This window comes from Oreochromis niloticus, linkage group LG6 (genome assembly GCF_001858045.2).
Source record: "Oreochromis niloticus isolate F11D_XX linkage group LG6, O_niloticus_UMD_NMBU, whole genome shotgun sequence".
In the NCBI taxonomy this organism is placed as follows: domain Eukaryota; kingdom Metazoa; phylum Chordata; class Actinopteri; order Cichliformes; family Cichlidae; genus Oreochromis; species Oreochromis niloticus.
This window is the reverse complement of record NC_031971.2, coordinates 4,826,245-4,847,887: the sequence shown is the minus strand read 5'-3', so window position 1 is coordinate 4,847,887 and position 21,643 is coordinate 4,826,245. Positions and strand designations below refer to the sequence as shown.

General features: G+C 43.1%; 1 protein-coding gene across 1 annotated transcript; it reads left to right on the top strand.

Moving 5' to 3' along the window:
* Positions 1–1,018: 1,018 nt before the first annotated feature.
* LOC106096490 (zinc finger protein 638) lies at positions 1,019–20,501 on the top strand. The gene is made up of 24 exons (XM_025908148.1): positions 1,019–2,731; positions 4,792–4,853; positions 5,522–5,551; positions 6,058–6,251; positions 8,728–8,835; positions 9,015–9,193; positions 9,736–9,951; positions 10,146–10,244; positions 10,520–10,557; positions 11,017–11,063; positions 12,398–12,429; positions 12,537–12,656; positions 13,150–13,281; positions 13,440–13,481; positions 14,346–14,480; positions 14,893–15,057; positions 15,170–15,568; positions 15,653–16,126; positions 16,215–16,352; positions 18,625–18,826; positions 18,907–19,149; positions 19,336–19,461; positions 19,629–19,750; positions 20,054–20,501. The coding sequence occupies exons 1-24, from the start codon at positions 1,400–1,402 to the stop codon at positions 20,120–20,122; spliced, it is 4,704 nt and encodes a 1,567-aa protein (XP_025763933.1). The 5' UTR covers positions 1,019–1,399; the 3' UTR covers positions 20,123–20,501.
* Positions 20,502–21,643: the final 1,142 nt, after the last annotated feature.

The following is a 21,643-nucleotide window of genomic DNA, read 5'->3' as shown; positions in this document are numbered from 1 at the left end:
GGATTATAAGGGGCACTGTCGATTTTCAGAAAAATCAAAGGATTGATTTTAAGTGTGCCGTATTTTCCAAAAAACACAGTAATAACGACGGCCCGCTAGCATGCTCTACCAAAAATAGTGCTTTGTTGTATATCTGACGGACGAAAGCTAAACCAGTTCCACACCACTGAAGTTGCAGCATTTTTACAAACCAATTCTGGTTCATCCGTTTCATTCAACGATCTGCTTTCACCCTTCTCATTCTCCATCGGCGCCATGCGAAACGCCATGTGCATATGAAAACAAAGGCACTGCGCATGTGCGTTTTACCCATATTCTATTGCGATATTTCATTTTCTTATCATTGCCCAACATTACACCGGTATTACCGTGAACGGTATGATATGGCCCAGCCCTGTAGCAAGGTTTATTAGCTTTAATGTATCGTGTTTGGATTTCTATAGTGCTTTTTCTAATCATACAGACCAATCAAAATGCTATACGCTGTTGTTTCTGCTTGATCATGTTGACTCTTTCAGCAAATGGTAAGTGTTAATCCTAATTTCTAAATATTAGAATGGTGGGAGGTAAAACTGCATTATACACTTGTAGGGTGATTTTGTTCTGTACATTTTACCCAGGAGACGACTGTCATGGCCACATTGCACTGTATTTAATATACATAGCAGGGTAATGATTGGTGCTTTGGATGAAATGTTCAGGTTTTTACCTGTCAGGTTAGGTTAACATGTGTAGTGTTTAATTTGGTTGTTTCGTTAGTATTTGCTGTTTGGGGTCATCATTCTCACTGTTAGTAGTTTGTGCATAATGTTGCTTTGCTTTTCCATGATGAAGGAAAAGCAGGATGGGCAGCACGCTCCACTGCTAGACTTAAAGCTGACCAAATTTCTTAAAGTTTTCAAGAAGGCAAACACAGCGAGGACTGGCAAACTTGTTCAAGTGCCTGGAAGACGAAACAGAGACTTTATTTAAAAGCTGCTGTTGAAATGAAAAATTAACTCTCGTTTATTTGTAATAGTATATTTCTGCTTTTCACCTCAGCCTCGCTGTCCGCACAGACAGTAATTCACATCTTACTCCTGTCCTTAATTTGGAGCCCAGTGCAACATTCACCATCGCCGACACTACCAGAGGGACCCATTTCATATTTGGGCCTACGGCTGGTCTTGCTGGAGTGATAGCTCTCCGATTGGCGCAGGTTGAGACCGAGGCACAGATTGCTCTCCGGCAGCTTGCTGCTTTAGCAACCATCGCTTTCGGCAGCCAGTGTCACAGCAACTGGTTTACAGCAGCGCTACCTCCTCACCTGGCCCTCCTGACTCTTTTCAATAGACCTCAGGCTGTGGGGTACACAAGCTATAAAACCTACAGAACCACACGGCCTTGTCTGTCTGCTGCCATGTATCACCAACACCCACAGGGCTCACAGCCATTTTCTAATGGGGGCAGACCGCCACCTCGTCAGCCACCTCCGAATCAACATCAGACTCGCTCTAATATGCAGGTGATGGGTTTCCAGTTTCCTCGTCCGACCCAACTACCTGATGAGCTTGAGTCTGCTCTGGCAATCCGGGGTGCCAGGGACATGGACCACCGCCAGATTGATCATATGAACCGACCAAATCCACACCAGAACCAAGGTTCTGGGACCAGTCAGCATGGAAACTTTGGCTCTAACCCAGTATCCCTCCCCACTGACAATCAGTCTGAACACCACCAGAGAGTAGATTGGTCAAGCTACCAACCTCCAGCTAAACTGTTTGCTGGTCCTCCACCTTCTTCAAGTCATCAGTCACAACAAGGGGCCCAACAGCCTCAGAACACCCAAGCAGGATCAAGACTTTCAATTTGGACTCCATCTGTATGTGAATCTCTTTCGAACCAAGTTCGGCATGTCCATGGTACCAGTGGGGAGGGTCCGAGTTTATACACACCAGAGAGCGCAGGAAGTATCTTGGCTAGCTTTGGACTTTCAAATGAGGACTTGGAAGTCCTGAGTCACTACCCTGATGATCAGTTAACCCCAGATACCTTGCCGTTCATACTCCGTGATATCCAAATCAACAAGTCAGGGAAACAGAAGACTTTGGCTCCCACTAGCTCATCCTCATTTTCACACAGCACCCATGATATGCCATTGCCTCCTTCTCACTCGTCTGCATTGGCATGTTCTCACTCTCCAGAAGTGCCCAGCCTCCTTACTGTTACACAGACAGCCGGTAAAGTCATTGACTATGGGCATGCCAGTCGCACCAAGGACGAAAGCGGTAACATGGGGAACTTCAAAAGAGAACCACTGTCTAGTGAACAGACAGTTAAAATGTTCCCAGCCTTGTCCTCTTCATCAGCTACAAAAGTGGATAAAAGTGAAAGACGGCAGGTTCATTTGGAACACACTGAACCAAGCAAGCATGGAGACAGTGACTATCGCAGGACGAGCAGCCTCCAGCGCGAGAGCAGTCATTCACCAGGGAAAGAACTTTCTCCATCTCCTAGATCCCGTGATCTAGACAGAGACTACAGGCGTGATGGAACCAAACAAAGACTGCCATCTGAAACGAGGAGTGACGTTTCTTCGAGAAGGTCCCTGTCCTCTTCATGTGGGTCAAAACCACAGAGCAGCGGCAAGAAGTTACCTACACCCACCATGATAAGTGATTTCTCGGCTGTGTCTCCAAAGGTGTATCCCCATACCTGCTCCCTATGCCACATAGTGTGTGACCAGGAAAAGGTGAGTGCCCTCGTGAATGCCCATTTAACAATGTCCAAGAGTTTTCCTAAAAGAGTACCTTCGAGTAATAAATTGTAGTCCGCAATCTTCACCAGACAGTTGTCGAGATGTTGTCTTTTATATATTTTTACATGGATGATGTTTCCTATACACAAAAAAAGGCACAAATCCTCAATAATTAAGCCAGATATTTGTACTTCTGACAGCTACACGTGGCCGTCACCATCTTGGATATAACCTGTTGTCACAGCTGAAGTGCCCTTGAATGTTGCTAACACACCCTACCACAGGGATAAAAAGAGAACTGTGGAGGTACTAACATCAGTAGATAGGACTTAACAAGCTTTAAATAAAATTCATCAAAGACTTAATGTGCTTCCCCACTTTAAAGAAAGCAATCCCACACTTTCAAATTACTCCCTGTTATATGTAATTACTCTTAAATATCTATGGAGTGCAGTAAATGGTTATTTGAAAACATAATTTCCTTCCTTAGGGATTATTAAAGTATTCTAAATGTTGCCACATCCTGTGAACTTTGACTGTGGTTGACTAAGATGCCTCTCACTGACCAACTTTTAGTCAACTATTTGGGGACAGGTAAAAAACATTGGTGATGGCAAAACCTCATGGAGAATCCATGATGGTAAATCACAATAGTAATTAAATCGAGGTTTGGAGTTTTTTTTGGGGGGGGGGTTGCTGCTTTGGTTTTTTGATCGTTTGGGAAATCAACTTGCTAAGATGGCAACAACTTAAAAACCAATTTTTCTTTACTTCCTTTTGTGTTTGTCTCATAATGATTTCATTGATACTTTCGAACAACCATTAGAGGTGGGGGTTGATGTGTAGTCATCTGACAGCATCTGCGTATCCTCGCCCAAATTAGGAGGTGCTTCCACAAACAGAAGAGTCAGACATTTGGTTTAGATTTTTCCTCTTCAGAAACCTCAGGGTCTTGTCACTACCAGGTTTTCTTCAAGGGAAGAGGCAACTGTCTGGTGAAGTTAAATGATTTGAAAGCGTTGCCACTATGGGAGGAGGAATCGGCTGTTTCTTAACTGTGAAACATGTTACTCCGCAAACTTATCAAAAGGTTAAACCTGGAACTGCTTTTTCAAAAAGTACTCTCCCGATTAGCGGTTTTATATGAAACTCCATCGAGTTATTGCTTAAACAGGATACTACTTCTTGCTTTTTTAATAGCTGTAGTAATAAGCATGTGTACTGAATAAATCCTTTTAAAAAGTTGTTAAAACTTAGGAAAATCAAGGATAATGAAATAATTCTTAAAATTACTACTATTGAATAAACTCCTTTACTCAGTGCTCTGGTTTTTGGTTTTGTGGTGGGTATCCCTGCAGATTGTGTTTTCATTGAGACATCAAAGTTTGAAAATTGTTTGTACTCTGTCTTTGAAGCGCCTCGAGGCAACTGTTGATGTGATTTGGCGCTATATAAATAAAGTAGAATTGTCTGTAATCACTTATGTTTAGGCTTATAATTAATACAACTGTAAGAACCTGTATAGTTGAGAGACACACAAACAGTTCCCATATTTGACAATTGGTTTAGCTTTTCTTAAAGAAAAAAAAAAAGACAGAATAAAGGTGGAGACAATCTAATCACTTGGCATAATGACCTTTTTAAATGGTTGAATATATTCATTTTCACCTTAAGTGCCATACATCCCAGGATCTAACAGGGATTCCACAGCATAGGAAACTGATTGGTGCATAAATAATGCTGTTCAGACCAACCCAGTCTGAAAAAGACATTGGATTGGTCTGAACAGCATTTGCCTTTTTCTCTGGCAGCGAGGAAACTTTTGTTAGTTTGAAGATGAGTAACTACACTTCAGGTGGTGGAAATAGAAGAGGGCAACCAGATAAACAAATGATGTCACTTCTGCCAGCATCTGTAACATGATGTGAGCAGAAATACCAAATCAAAGACACGGGCCAGCTGACCCAAAGATCCATTATGCAGAATTTACGATAAATTTCTTTGACTTTTTGTCTTTGATAAAGATTTGATGATGATGTTGTTGTTTTTTCCAGGACTGGGTTAAACATGTTAACACTGTCAACCACACAGCTGCCTGCAGAGATCTGCGCAACAAGTGAGGAATCTTTAATGTGTTCCTGAAACCTTTTACCTGCAGTGTAGCAGGATAATCAGTAATGACTGGCTATCTGTTGTGCTTTTTTTAGGTGTCAAAAAGTAAGAAATGAATGCAAAGTTACACATATATTGTTTGTGTATTACTTTGTGACAGATGAATACCGGGGCAATAAGTTAAATGCTCTGTTATGTAAGTGGACTCCAGCTCTATTGGTGCTGGTGGTCTGGACAAAAAGAGCCTATACTATTAGAAAGGAAAGCCCAACAATCAGACGCTCCCCTATGAGCAAGCATGTGGCCACAGTGGGAAGGAACAACTCCCTTTTAACAGGAAGTAACCTCTGATGGAACCAGGCACCGGGAGGGGCGGCCATGTGCAGCGATCACTTGGGGTGAGGGGCGGGCAAAGGGGTTACTGTTACTGGAGAGCACCAGTAGTGACCTTTCAGGGGAGAATACAGTTAGAGAGGGGAAGGGATGAGGCCAACAATGATTCAGCTGTCACAAAAGGACAATGACCTTTTAAATGAATACCTTCCAGGCTACTGAAGGTATTTCCTCAGGATATGATGAGATGATCATATCCTGAGGAAAAAGTCCTAGAGTCTTGTACTTGGTAGGTTCCTAACTCTCCTGATAATCCCCTCTGCTTGTTTTTCTCTGAAGGTACCCTGGCTGGAAACCAAATCTGCCAAGGTCAGTCAGACCTGTCCTCTAATGGTTCCCATAAACTCTTTTTAGCTCCACAACTGGTGAAAGTCACTTTAATCAGATGGCTTGAAAACTTTTCACATAACTTGATAGTGTTTAAAAAAAGAAGAAATTACTTAGAAATCTTGTTGCTTATACATTTGAAGGTGGTTCTGAATTCTCTTGTTCCATAAATGAGTCCATGAGTCCTCTGTAGGGTTAACTATACACAACAGTGTAACCAGCTATAAAAATGTTCAATCACATGTCTGTGCAGTATTGGCTGCTGTTAAGAAATTGATGACAAATGGAAAGAAACCGCAAACACAGAATTTCATGAAGCTCCTCCTGCATCAACTCTCCTGATCCAGATATGTGTCCCATCATAGAGCCAAAGCCCCCTGCAGTTAGAAACAGGAGCCTGACCTTTGATTGGGTCTCCGCATACTGTGCGACCTGGCTAAAACGGAGGGTTATTACAATTTAATGTCTTTTTTTCTTTCTGTTTCTAGTCGGAGTGGACGATATGGCAGCCGTGCTCTGTGGGATCCTAAGGATGGCTCTCCACATTCCATGTCTCAGTCCCTGTCTCGTTCTCGTTCTCCAAGTCCTCCTTCAAAAAAACGTCGGGCGGACAGCCACCCATACAGGCCACAGAGGAGGCGTAATTCCCCTCAGCGTTACCCACAGCAGGCGCATGACACAGGTACATCTCATGCCAGAAGGGAACATGATTTACACAGTTCACAATGTGTAACCACGCTACACTCCTCTGAAATATAATTTTGTGCCATTTCAATTCAGTTTTGTTATATAGCCTCAAATCACAACAGCAGTCACCTTTAATAGCTCCCAAACTGAGTTCAACTGTTCACTAATCAGTTTTTAAGTTTTGTTTTAAAGATGACTTTTGTTGCATTGAGCTGTAGTTTAAATGCGCATGCTCTAATTAAAAAGTTAGTTTAGTTATTTAGATATATTTGTAAATGTTAACCCTCGATCTATTTTTAACAAGGGTGACATCGTTCTATCCACCCCCTCTGATGCTAATTGTATGGAGGCTTAGAGAGATTTGCATAGAGGATGAGAGAGGAAGGAAATGTTGAGGGGCAGTGGGGTGTTTATTTCCCACTAACAGGCAGCTTTTTATTCATCAGGAGCCCACTGAAGCACGGCTGACTGAGGAGAGGTGTACCGTATTTTCATGACCATAAGACGCACCGTAATAAAAGGCGCAGTCTCAGTTATGTGTGCCATTACTGTATTTAACACACATAGGGCGCGGGTTTTATATACAATCTACGCCCACACTTCCCCCTTTAACGTTCTCATGACCTTCTTACATAACGTTCTTACAACAACAACACACACAAGCATACAAGTATCCGTATTTAAAAATAGAGCGGGAGCAAAACTGAGTTTGGTACTCACATTTTTATTACCGGTAATCGTCATCAATCAAACCCATCGAAGTCCTCATCCTCTGTGTCTGAATTGAACAGCTGTGCTAAATCTCCATCAAACATGCCAGGTTCACTTTCTTCACTGTCAGAGTCACTTTCCGTGCCGTGCGGCTCCTCGGAAATGATGCCGGCTTTTGCAAAAGCTCGAACAACAGTGCCAGCAGACATGTTAGCCCAAGCATCTACAATCCATTCGCAAATTGTGGTGTAACTCGCCCGGTGTTGCCTTCCACTCTTAGTGAAACTGTGGTCTCCATCGGTCATCCATCGCTCCCACGCCGCTCGCAGCCTTACTTTGAACGGGCGGTTCACACCGATGTCCAGCGGTTGGAGTTCCTTTGTCAGGCCTCCCGGAATGACAGCAAGCTCACAGTTCATTTGCTTCACTTGTTTTTTCACATCGGCTGTGAGATGGGCACGCATAGAGTCACAGATTAAGAGCGATGGTGATGCGTGGAAAAAACCACCTGGTCTCCTTACATACACCTCCCTCAGCCACTCTTTCATCATTTCCTCATCCATCCAGCCCTTTTCATTTGCCTTAATGATGATTCCTGCTGGAAACTTCTCTTTAGGCAAAGTCTTTCTCTTAAAATCACCATAGGTGGCAGTTTCTGTCCATTAGCATGGCAGCCAAGCACAACGGTAAAAGAAGACTTTTCGTGCCCTGTTGTGCGTATCGCTACCGTGCTGGTCCCCTTCTTCTCCACAGTGCGACTCACCGGGATGTCGAAAGTGAGCGGCACCTCGTCCATGTTAGTGATGTGGCTGGGCTGGATGTTTTTGTCACCGATGTGTTTGCTGCAGTAGGAGCGGAAGATGGCCAGCTTGTCATTATAATCTGCTGGAAGTTGCTGCGCTACCATAGTCCTGGTCCGGATGGAAAAATGGCACCGTTTCATGAAACGAAAGCACCAAGACGGACCTCCTTGGAAATGTTCAATTTTCATTTCTTCTGCTAGCGTTACTGCTTTTAGTCGAATGGTGACCGTCGAAACGCTTCTCCCACTCGTTCTTTGCTCGATGATCCACTGCTCGAGTCTTTCCTCCAACTCGGGCCACCTCGCCTTATGTCCGCGGAAACTCAGCTGCGTCTTCTTGACCTGTCGGAGCTCGTTTTCTAGCTTCCTCCACTTGCGAACCATCGATTCATTAATCTTAAATTCTCTCGCGACTGCTCGATTTCCATGTTCCTCAGTATAGCTGATGGCCTTCAGTTTAAACTGAGCTTCATAAGCGTGTCTCTTTGCCATTTTCAGGGTTGTTAATACAACGATGTTCTGCATAACGCACATACCCGTTCTTTTATATACAATCAACGCCGACATTTCCCCCTTTAGCGTTCTCATGGTGTTCTCTACTACGTCCTCCTTACAACCACAACACACACAGGGCGCACTGCACTATAGGGCGCGCCACACTTTTTGAAGAAAATCTAAGACTTTTATGTGCGCCTTATGGTCGTGAAAATACGGTAGTCTGTCTTAATTAGTGGATATATTTGGACTGGTTAGCCGCATGGTTAAACATGTCAAATCTTTAATCACTTTTTAACTTTCTGGTAACAGTTAACAGGACCAGTAGCCTAATGAAATCCATTTACATAGATCGGATATGATGCAACCTGTGGCTTTTAAATAAGGTGTGCACTATGCTTTTGTTATGTATGAGGTGCTGTGCTGACTTCTGAACTCACTCATCTTCATTTTTTGCATTTAGAACACAGGGATTGGTTGAAACACCGCCACTCTGGCTCACGCGGTCCTTCTAATATGAACCGAACATCCAGAGAGTACTGGAGCGCCAGGAGGGACAGGGTGTCATCAGGTTAGTACCCCTGTGTGGTGGGTTTTTGTTTGTTTTGGTCAGAAAACACCCAACATATGTCTGATATATAGATTTAAAAGTAGGCATGCCCCCCTCAGCGTGTCTGTCTATATATATATGTATATATGTATATATATATATATATATGTGATTTTGTTTTCCCGGCATATCCGTATCAGCGAGTTTCTCTCACGTTGCTGTGAAGCGTCCACACAGTGACTCAACCAAGCACTCCACTGACACTAGCCGAGATCGACCCTCACACATGGGAGGTCACGGCTCCAAGCATGGATCATCACAGCCCTCCACCAAAAGCCTTAAGGCTCTGACCAAGCATGGACCTAAGACAGCTAAGATGGTAAGTTACAAAACTAATATGATCTTTAATAAAGTTTATTTTAGCTTAAACAAAAGCCACAGTTCGGACACACCTCAGGCCACATTTTCAGTTTTAACTTGGTAACACTGGAAGAACGTGTTGGGTAAATGTTCAACTCATAAAAAGCAGAACAGATAGAGGGAGTAATATTCCAGAAAACATTTAGATCATATAATCCTTACGCTTACACTGCAGCTCTGTAGCGTAATGTAGTGTCAGACATGCGGTGCTGCCTACAGTGGCAGCCGCTGGAAGGGCAAGGACTAGACTATTTAATTTGAGACAACACAATAAAAAAGTTACCCTGGTCAAAAAAAAAAAAATGCAAGTCAGTAAAGGTGTGCTACAGGTTACTGTTTTTCCCTCCTCACCTGTGTAATTTCATCCAGATCTTGTCTAAATCATTTACTGGTAACTATATTTCCAACTTAAACCTGTGCTCTTTAACCCATATTGACCGTCGTGCTCATGTTTATCACAAACTAACGTTAAACATGTGCTGTTGCTTTCTCTTTGGTAAGTCTGCCAAGCCTCTGCCGGCCAAGAAGAAGAAGAAAACTGTGACTCCAGCCTCACAGGACTCTCAGTCTGTTGCCGATCGTCTGGTGTATCTGACGGGCATCCCAGAGGACGCCTCTGAACAGGAGGTCACCGATTTGGTCGGAGCTTTTGGAAAGATCAATAATGTCATCCTCATGCCGTGTTCAGAGGAGAGCGAGAAGGGCCAAGGACAGAAGGTGCAGTTGAAGTGTCAGATGTGGGTCAGTGGGCAGGGTGTTTTTGTTATGTTTTTTTAAACAGATGAGAACTAAAAATAAACCGTGCAGTTGGTTTTTGTGTCATTTATCTTTTCTGTAAATGTGGTAATCTGTTAGTTTGCTGGATGTGTTCTTTCTCTCAGTCTAGTCTAATCTCTTTCCTGGTGTTTCAGGCCTCTGTATGTATGGTGAAGGCTGAAGACGCCCAGGCTCTGGCCACCTCCACAAACCTCTCCATCAGAGAGCAGCACATCACAGCTTCAGTAGCTAAGGTGTGAGAAATGTTTTTCCTATTTTGAATCATATCCGTGTAATAATCCAGACAATGCCAGTTTTCTGGCCTTTGAGAATTTTCCAGAACAAGATGATAATCTAGAACTTTCCTCAGTGAGGCTTAAAGCTGAAAACAACTGTGGGGAATATACTTGTAACACCTACAGTAGGTGTTCTGTCCCACCCTCCTGTAGCCTGTTGATGCAAAGATGAAGCAGTGTTAAAATGGATTCATACACACCTGTGTTTCACTGTTCTTCCTTCTTTCTTACAGAACCCTGAAGGAGAACAGTCTACTGATGCTAACAGCAGGTTTGTCACAGTTATTGGCTCAACACTAGAACTGCCAAACACCCTACAGTAATTCATGTAATGTTTGTAGTCAGCTGTGAGGCCAGTGTTAGAATGTAGCCAATCAGCTGTTCAGTCTGTCTCACAGTGAGCAGTTTTTATACCATCTTTATAACTAATGCCACACATTATCCAAAACTTCAGTGTTCTTCCTCTGTAATAATGACAATATTTAGATATCTTATTTATTAGTTTCTTCTAATCTGTATTTTAACTTTATGAGCTGTAAAAACACAAACTCCAAAAATTTACCTAAATACTTGTTTTGTCTTAATTAAAATGTAAAGAAGAATATGATTAAAAAATGAAAAACTTAAATGTTGTTGCAGGACAGGGTCCGAATGACCCCTCCTGATGGTTCTTTTTAAATCCTGTTTTTCATTTAATCTTCATATAATTTGTTGCTTCTTTCGTTCACAGCAAACCATCTGTAGAACAGAACAAAGATGCAGCTGGAACGGACACAGGTAGGAAACATCTGCAGTACCACCAAAGACATGAGTCATTGTTTATTTAACTACCAGCTACTGCCATAAATGTGTAGTTTGTGGTTCTTAAAAATTCAATTCAGTTTATTTATACAGCGCCAAATCACAACAACAGGCGCTTTATATTGTAAGGTAGACCCACCAATCATATGACCCCCTATGAGCAAGTACTTTGGTGACAGTGGGAAGGAAAAACTCCCTTTTAACAGGAAGAAACCTCCGGCAGAACCAGGCTCAGGGAGGGGCGGGGCCATCTGCTGTGATTGGTTGGGGTGAGAGAAGGAAGACAGGATAAAGACATGCTGTGGAAGAGAGACAGAGATTAATAACAGATATGATTTGATGCAGAGTCTGTTAACACATAGTGAATCACAATTGAAACTCTCAGTGCATCATGGGAGTCCCCCAGCAGCCTACACCTATTGCAGCATAACTAAGGGAGGATTCAGGGTCACCTGGTCCAGCCCTAACTATATGCTTTAGCAAAAAGGAAAGTTTGAAGCCTAATCTTGAAAGTAGAGATAGTGTCTGTCTCCTGAATCCAAACTGGAGGAGAGGGACCTAATATTTAATAATCCACATTTCACTGTTTTACTCTTTGGTTCAGATGTGGATACTGTATTGTTCTTTCTTTGTGATTTTTTTATGTTTAAGTTGTTTATTGCTGGTTTTTAGTTTGTTTTTTGTCTGTTTGGGAGCTGACACAGTCTCAATGGAGATGGGTTTTTGGGGGGGTAGCAGGAGGAGAGAAGCTGCAGAGAGGCGTGTAAGACTGCAACTCTGCTTCCTGGTCCCAACTCTGGACAGTCATATTTTGGGGGGTTTAATAAATTGGTCCATATTTCTAGAAATGAGAGCTGCTCCATCCAAAGTGGGATGGATGCCGTCTCTCCTAACAAGACCAGGTTTCCTCCAGAAGGTTTGCCAATTATCTATGAAGCCCACATCGTTTCTGGGACACCACTCAGACAGCCAGCAATTTAAGGAGAACATGTGGCTAAACATGTCACTCCTGGTCTGATTGGGGAGGGGACCAGAGAAAACTACAGAGTCCCACATTGTTTTGGCAAAGTTTTAGCAAACCTTTAATGTGCTCATAGTAACAGAAGATAAGACTCAGTCATCACTACATGATCCAAATATCTCACTTCAACAAAATCCAAACATCATGACTTCCACTGAACTGTCTGTCTTAGATGAATTAAACACCCAGCTGATGTGCAGATGTGTACTTTATGGCTAATGCCTTGGTATCTGAAAGCTCTGTTTATGAACTCGTGTTGTCGCCCTCTCCCTATGACTCTCGGCTGCAGAAGGCAACGCTGACCAGAAGACGTCTAATGAGGTACACATCTGTATACTAAAGCTTAATTATTTTGACATATTCCACTATGTCTGTCTGGGAAAAGTACTAACACGAAAGACAAATACAAATGACCCTGTCTCATACAGAAAGGCAGGCTGTTGATCACAGGACTTCCTGAGAGCGGCTGGTCAGAATGTGACATCATTAACTTGATCCAGCCATTTGGGACTCCCTCTGACATCATCCTGGCAACACAAATAGGAAAGGTTAGTAATTAAACGTTGTTGTTTGTAATAGATGAGAAAATGCTTTGACACAGCTGCACAGCCATGCGAGACAGAAATCCTCACCTGCTGTAGTTTTGCTGTGGGTCTCTGAAAAGTCTCAGATTAAGATGAAGGAACTGAAGTGTCGTCTCTCCCGTCAGTTTGCTTTAGATATTACATTTGTGCTTATGACTGATGACATTGACCCACTCTTCCAGGCTAATGTTACACATACAGGGGGCTCGTACTAGGATGGTTAAGGCCAGTACCTGGAACTGGATCAGTGGGATTTCCTCCTTCGTCTTTTTGCATTAGTAAACACATTTCTTAAGAGTGTGTTTTCACTTTTAATAGGGTCCATAAGTAATATGTCTGCAGACCGTTTCCTGTATAGATTCTTATTTATATTGTTCAATGTCCTTGTTCAGAAATGTTTAAAGTGGAAAATGATGATGCTGTTTGTATAACAAATGACTTTCCTTTGGTGTGTTAGGCACTTGTGTCAGTGCCAGACATGGACGTTGTTCAGGAGATGGTAAAAGTCCACACATTAGTGCCTGCCAAGGTGAAAGACTGTGAGGTTAAACTGACCCCCCTGAAACAACACATCGGCTTCAACACACCGGTACGACTCGTCCGTGGATTTGTTCTCTTTCTTCCTCTGTTACTTCTAGTTTTCTGTCTCATGCATCTTAAGTTTGAAAGATGTGATCTGTACAAAGTGCTGCGTTGTTCTGGTTTCCTTAAACAATCATTGATTTAAACACAACACTCTTCACGCAGGTGGCGCTCTACAATCTTCTGATGGGACCAGTGGATCCATTAGTGAGTACATCTTCACGTCCTTCATTCCAACATTATGAGGTCTTTCGAGTTTTTCCCCCTGAGTCATGAAAGGCTGATGGGGTTTTGTCACATGGTGGTTTGTAAATCAGATAACTCGAGAGCGAAGTGACGTAGGAGTTTAAATTAATACCAGAAGTGGGTCTACAAAAATCACAGTGACCTCAAGATCAAAGGTCAGGCTTCCTGAAAGTCACCTATTAATACCAGAGCTGTGTGTACTTCAAAAAATGACGATTTTGAATCTCAGTGACCTTGACTTCAAGGTCAGAGCAGGGGCGGATCTAGAGACATGTTTTAGGGTGGCAAAATCAGAGCCATTTATGTTACACCCATATGCAGGTGTTAGTGCTGTAATGTGCATGAAATATGGTTCAAATACAGTAAGTACACACATTCATATACATATAGTCTATAACTTTATTTTCTTTAGCCCATATCTTTGGCCGCCTATGCGGTATATTTAATGTTTATTATAGCGATGCTAAAAGTGTTACTGTCAGCTTACTTTAATAAACAGCACTGTCATATACAAAGCTGGAGTAGCTCTAGGGGTGGCAAGAGATTATTTTAGGGTGGCACCCCTGTAGATCCACCGCTGAGTGAGAGGTCCTGCTTTCTGAACATTTTGTGGATGCAGGAAATTGAGAAAAAGGCAAAGGTGGATTTTGAAATTTTGAACACATTTGAGGACATTTTTTTCCATGTACCATATATTATTCATTTTTTTTTTTTTTTTACTTAACCTAAATAAAATCTAATGACAAAAATACAGTTGAAGGAAATGAAGCAACAACAATATCCGGTGCTGGTTTACAAGTCGTTAAATGTTGCTGCGTGTTACAGAGTCGAGCTCCAGTAGGCTGGAACAGCCTGTTGGTTATTGGGAATGTTCCCGACACACCAAGCGGGTCCTCTGAAGTCGAGAAATTGGTGCGACGCTTTGGAACAGTCATCAAGACCCTCGTGCTCAGCAGCATGGTGAGAGCTATGCGTCTGTGCAGCTGTGCACCACTTTGTTCTCCAGGACTCACACTCAGCTGCTCGGCTTTAAAACCCTACAATCGAGTCCATTCTCATACACTCATGTGATTTCAGTAAAATGTCATTTATATAGCAGCACACATTCACCTCGAGGGATGTTGTAAAGGCTGATATAGGACTCAACATTATAGCATTAAATAGGTTTTTGCTCGTGTGTTGCACACATACAGTTTATGGATGCAGTTTGCTAACAAGCTTGTTTGTCTTTGTGGATGAGAGTAAGCATTTAAAATGCAGTGGGTGACATCACTGCAGCAACATGCACATGAACCCCTCACAGTCCCTACAAATATTTTGCAAAACAACGAAATGTCATGTGCTTAATGTCACGTTTTCTTTTCCTGCTCAGGTGATTTGTGAGATGGCCACTGCAGCCATGGCCCTGTCCGTATACAAGCGCTTTCAGGCGTTTCCGTGTATAATCCAGAACAACCCGCTGTTCTTCTCCCGCAAGCCTGACCCCAAAGCCAGCACGCAGACTAAAGCCATCACTGCCCCTCACGATTCATCTGAGGTGACTACCACTGATATTTGGTTAGAGTTAAGAGGACATCATGTACATTTGCTAATTTCTTTCTTAAATGCTTGATTGCATGTGACTAGTGTGTGTGTGTGTGCGTCTGCAGGATACACCTGCGAATGGCAAAGTAAAGCAGACATCTGCAGACAGAGAGGAAGCAGCACACCAAGACAATTCAGAATCTCCCGAGGAGAGGATTGAAAAAGACTGTGATGGAGATGCTAATAAGATGATGGGCAGGGAGGAAACAGCTGAAGAGGTTTTAGAAGCGTGCAAAGACGGTAACGTGGAAAAAGACGAGCTTGTGGTTTGTGACTCTGCACCGGAGAATAAATTAGAAGCAGACACAACGGGAACGTCAGGCGTTGACATCAAGACGACAGAGAGTAAAGTCACTGCATCTGAAGCAGAACGTGAACAAACTCCTGCAGAAGAAGAGTCACAGCCTCCTCGCCTGGATGGCAAAGCAGATTCTGAGGAAGCAGCCGCGCCAGAGCTGCCCAAGGTGTGTACACACAAAACATGTGATTACATGCATACAAAATGATCTTTGACAACTAAAACAGTGTTTCTGCTGTAACGTCACCAGGTAACTCAAGCCATGGTTAATGCGCTGCTTGTGGAGTGCAGAACAAGGCCCACCGGCCACTCCAGCAGCAGAGCAGCACCCCCCAGTGGAGAAAAGGGGGAAAACCAGACAGAGACTAAAGAGATGACCAAAAAACAGACGGGGGTGGAAGGTGAGGTGAAAAGGCAGGAGAAGGAGAAAAAAGAGGCAAGAAAGGAGAAGGAGGTGAGGGAGAGAGAGAAGAGGCAACGCGAGAGGGACAGAAGGGGCTGGGAGAAGGAGGAGAGGGCTAAGAGGGAGTGGACTGAAAAATCCAGGAGGGAGAGGAGGGAGGAGGAAAGAAGGGAGTGGGAGAGGAAGGAAAGGGAAAGAAGGGAGAGGAAGAGGGCCCACGGCAATGGTTTATCGGGGTCGAGGTCGTCCTCCAGGTCGGAGGCATCCAGGCAAAGCTACGGGAGGGATGAGCGCCACAGTATGGAGGCTGAAACCAAAGCGGTGAGGAGACGCAAAGTCTGAAGTTTAAAGCGTGTGGAGGGCATCATTTTATTTACAGTTCTGTTTCTTTGTCCTTCCCTGAACGTAGGAGGAGCTGGATGAGTTCCCGTTCGACATGAGTGACTTTGTCACAGTGGACGAAGTCGGAGATGTGTTTGAGCTTCCACTCAAAACCTCAGAGGAAGGGGAGACCCCGCCCACATGTGTCCCACAGGACACTCCACAGGTAGCTTCACCATGGCTGTGTGCTCACACTTGTTTGTTCCCCTGTTAAAGGTTCACACACTTTTTACTTCATAGAACTTCATAGAATAGATAGGTAGTTACTTTTTATTCTCCTGCGATTATCATTTATGATTAAGGACGTTTCAGCCGATGCTCTGTTCTCCTATTAGCCACTGGTGTTTTTATACTCGGTGAATTCTGAAGTCCAACCTGTCGCTAGGAGTGGCAGTTAATTTATCTTTCAAATGATATCAAGGCTCTCAGGGACTATAAAGAAGAAGTACCCAGAATATCTTTTTACCCCTCAGCTGTAAAGGCTGATGGGGTGTTTCCATCACCCCACCCCACCAAAGAAGACTTTAAAAGCCTGATATGAAGCTGGAGTAATATGGAACGCCAGGACTGCCATAATGAATTAAATAATTACACCATTAAATGTCTTGATGCATTCTCAATCATCCAGGAAAGTAAATCTCCAAAAGTTGAATCTGTTCATCTGGACGTAGCGTTTTGTGGGAGAAACGTTTCGTCACTCATCCAGGTGACTTCTTCAGTCTCAGCTGACTGCAGGTTTCCCCAAACCTTATAAACAGGACATTTGTATAATGACTGAAACCAGCCCACTGAAGGAACAATGGGCTGATTAAGGAACTGACCTCACAGTGGTGGTTTTTAATGTTAGTTATAATTCAGAATTGGCGACTGAAACACGTGGGACACATAAGAACATCAGGAAATAAAAACCCGATAATTATAACCTCAGTAAAAGAAGTCAGTGTCAGCGGGGGTTATTACAGCTGTGTACCGGGGCCTGCGCTTTGTCGGTGGTAATAACAGCTCGATTGCTTGCGAGGCGAGCGGGTCTATCCCACGCTTTGCCGTGAGACTGGGCTGGGCAGAGATCTCTGAAATCATCGAAGCACTTTTGCAAAGAGGCTGTATCTTGACAAACCGACCAGACCTATGAAGATTAAACCACCACATTCTCGGCTAAAAAATATTCAAACGGTATTTGGTGACACACAAACAGGGTTTTTCAAAGTTCAGTTCTGTTAGTTTCCACATGCCGGTTGTTGTGTGCTAAAAACAATGGCCACCAGGCCAAAGCAATGGTTTTGACTCGATCAGCGTTAACCCCGCCCCCTGGGTTTGATGGGTGAGGTTGACAGATAAAATTATTTCATGGTGAGACCTGAAGGACTCAAGTGTGCCAAAATGAATTAATTAAACACACCATTAAATAATTATTTAAATGTGGCAATAATTCATTAAAATGTGAAATAAATAAATAAATAATTAAATGTGTCAAAATATTTATTTAGCTAATTATTTCCCATTTTAATTATTTAATGGCGTATTAAATTAATTCATTATGGCAGTCCTGGCGTTCCATAGAGTAAGGGCTGCTACAATTCTGAGAATAACTAAGCAAGCCATTCTTTTGGTCAGTAATTGTAAACTGAATTACTTTTTAATTATTCACACATATTTAATAAGAAGAAATCAAAAAGATGTGTTGGGGAAACTAAGTCTTAGAACAACAGCTGCTAGTCTCTGGACTTGCAGCCTGTTTTGTAGCAGCACAAGTGTTGTATTATAGAGAGTCATAGAGAGCCAGCACGTGTAGTCCAAAATGACTTAGAGGCTCTTGTAAACACTGTGAAGGAGTGGAGTTTTATTTTTACAGTACTAAATTACAGCAACAGTCACCTCAATGCATTTCTATATTATAAGGTTGGGACAATAATACAGAGAAACCCCACAGTGGGAAGCAAAAACTCCCTTATAACAGGAAAAACCGCTGAAACTGGCTCAGGGAGGAGCTCTGCCTCCCAGTCTACTTACCACAAGTAAACCAGCAGTGTGAGAGCTCTGTTGGACTGATACAGTACTGTCTATAAGATGAAATGGAGCCTGAAAATTCACTTGTATGTGAGGGGAAGGATTTTAAATTCAATTCTGGATTTACTGGAAGCCACTGTGGGAGAAATGGTTCTTGCTGCGGTATTTTGGATCAGCTGAAGAGTTTTTAGGACATCCTGATAATAAAGAATTACAGTAGTCCAGCCTGGAAGTAATAAATGCATGAACTAGTTTTTCAGCATCACTCTGAGACAGGATATTTCTAACTTTAGAGATACTGAGAAAGTGATGTTAATATGGGTTTGGTGTATGCATTATTGATCTTTGTGTCATTTGTACATGAGGTGGGCCTTGAGTGTGTGTGAGAAACTTTACAGCAGCATGTGCCGCCTCTTGTTTTCTACTTCTAGGACGCAGCCATTGATGTCACAGCAGCTCCAGCGAAGTCTGAGGGTGAACATGTGACTGATGTAACAGGCAGCTGTGCACTGCCAGATGTAACAGCTAATCTGATTCCCGGTGCTGCTGTGTCCCCACCGCCGGCTTCACAAGCCGAGCCTGCACACAGCCCAGTGCATAAACCATCTGAGCCTGACATCACACCTCAGCCAGGTACTCTGAATAAACCATGTTTTCTTTCAGCCCTTTTCTATGTGGCATACTTGAACCTGAAGTCTGTCATTGCCCTTCAGATACCTCATTAACTGCTGAGTTCACCCCAGAGGGCCAAAGTGTTCCCATCCCTGTCCCTGCAGCTGCAGCAGCTTCCTCCTTAGCAGCAGCAGCAGAAAGAAGCCGAGATGGCGATGAGGAGAATCCTCTGAAACCTTGTGAGTCTGTTGAAGAAGAGAAGATGGGATTGGTCGAACAGGAGGAACACTCGAAGGTGCAGAATCAGGAGAACAAAAACAGGAGAGAGACAGCTGCAGAAACTGGTGAGGTGGATTCATTTTGCCTCTTACATTTAGCACCTTAAGAAGAAGAAGTGGTTGGCTGATGGTGTCATACACAGATTTGCCCCCCGAAGAAATCACCGGACTCTGTTTGAACAAACAGCACTGGTCACCCGGGATAAGATCGAGGGATTGAGCTAAACCCTGTTTTTGTCTGGTCTGTTGCAGGGAAACAGGAGCAGTCTGAAAAAAACCCAAATGCTGAAGAGGAGAGTGAGAAGCCCACATTAGAAGTGGAAATTCCCAAAAAAACAGAACATTCCCTCCCTCCTTTTGACCCCAGCAACCCAGTTGGTAAGAAACTTGTCTGTATTTGTTTAGCATGGCTCATTCACAGCTGTTTGGATGTCCTGACATCTGAATTGAAACTCCCAGAGTCAGCAGGATTTATGCATTAATGCTAAAAGTCACTCCACAGTTAGACCAAGTGTCATTCTGTGTGTTTGTGTGTCCATCCACAGGTATGGAGTTCCTGGTCCCAAAGACGGGTTTTTTCTGTAAGGTGTGCGCTCGGTTCTTCAGTGGCTCCAAGGAAGCTGAAATCAGCCACTGCAAAACCCGCAAACACTACGAAAACCTGCAGGTAGCAACACACACAGTTATTAGTCTGGATGTATGAAGATGGAGTTCTGTTTTTACAGTTCTAAGTGCAATAAGTAGGGACTTAAATAGGCAAAAAGCCCCAGGTTTGCTAACGTGACCAAAATAAAAGCCTTACAGGTAAAGCACACCTGGCTAATCTAGAATTGTCTGTGAGATTAGATTCATGTTATATTTTTGGCTCTAATTGTAACAGACCATTTTACATGTCCACACATTTGTTTGATCACAAAGAACATGTTCTGCTCTAATCAGTTCCTAATGGATTTTGTCCACGTTCTCCTAGAAATACTTGAAGACGTCCAAAACAACAAGTGAGACTGCCAAGCCCGACTCCAGCGGGGTGTGCTCCTGAAACTTTGGGTCCAGATTCTCATGTTGATGAAGATTTAGTTTGTAAACTGTCACATTTTAAACTTGGACTGTTAAGTTTTTTGGGGTTTTTGTAATGTTTGAGGTTTAATTGAAAACTTTAACAACTTAAGCTAATTCTAAAGACAGTTACTGTTTGTTTCATGGTGGTCACCACATCCAAATCTGATGTTTATTTTGGTTCTTGATGGGTGCATCTCTTTGATTGCATCTCATTGATAACATTAATGATGGAAACTGTACGGCTGAAGATGAACTCCAGCAGGAATCGTGCACAATCAAAATGCTTTTAGTGAACTATTGTTTTCCTCCTGAGTCTCATTTCAGATGTGAAATAAAGATGTCGATATTCTGAGCACCCACTTCTGTAATATTTGATTGGCCAGATGTGTCTATCACAAGCTGTTATCCAGTAAGCATGGAGCGTTTAGGTTTCACAGTCAGGGTAAAAAGTGTAAAAATGTTCTGCACACTGACGAGAGTTTGGAGCATCTACGTACATCTGAAGAGAGAGCAGCAGAAGTAGAACTTACATGATAGAATAAGGGAACAGTGTCGGTTAAAATACACAGAGTACTGTAGCACATGTCTACGGCCCTCGAGGGCCGGTGTCCTGCAGGTTTTAGATCTCACCCTGGGTCAACATGCCTGAATCAAATGAGTAGTTCATTACCAGGCCTCTGGAGAACTTCGAGACATGTTGAGGAGATTATTTAGCCATTTAAATCAGCTGTGTTGGATCAAGGACACATCTAAAACCTGCAGGACACCGGCCCTGGAGGCGCGCACACACACACACCTGCTAATCAGTGCTGAGTAACAGACTCATGGAATACTAGAAGCTCGGTTACCAAAACAAACTTGTTGGTCAGGCTGTACCACACAGCAGCTCATATTATTGATCAGAGAATTCCATAACACAGCCTAGCATCACACACACACAGTCTGTGTTTGCAGGTTATTGATGTTTTGTTTGCAGTAAGAAAACAATTACTATTATCGTGCACTTGGCTCTCGACATGTTTCCATCCAACGAGTCTCCAGCTTGTTGGCATCGGTGGAGCCATTGCAGCAGGGTCAACGGGCCTCCCAGGAATTATTACCTAATGGGAGGCGATTCCCCACCAGGTTGCCAAACGCACTTTTTTTTCCCCCCTCACCCAGACTGTACCAGCGTTCCTGTTTGAACAGCTTCCGGCTGAAACAAAACAGCCTCTGGCGCTCTGTCTGCAGAATAAAAGACACGGGAAAGTCATGGGTGTGGGCTCCCTGATCCCACAAGAGAAAGTGATTTACAGCAGCAAGAGTGAAACCAGTACAGTCTACAATAAACAGTTAAATAAAAGTGCCTTATACTCTGAGATAATTGCGAAATGTAAATATATACAAAAGTGATAAAAGTTCAAATGAAGTTAGTTAAAAACAGTAAAAGTAAGACTGACGTTGTGTAGGCGAGAAGTGCAGATTGCATTAATGAAAATCTTTTGCCTGACAGGTGTGTAAA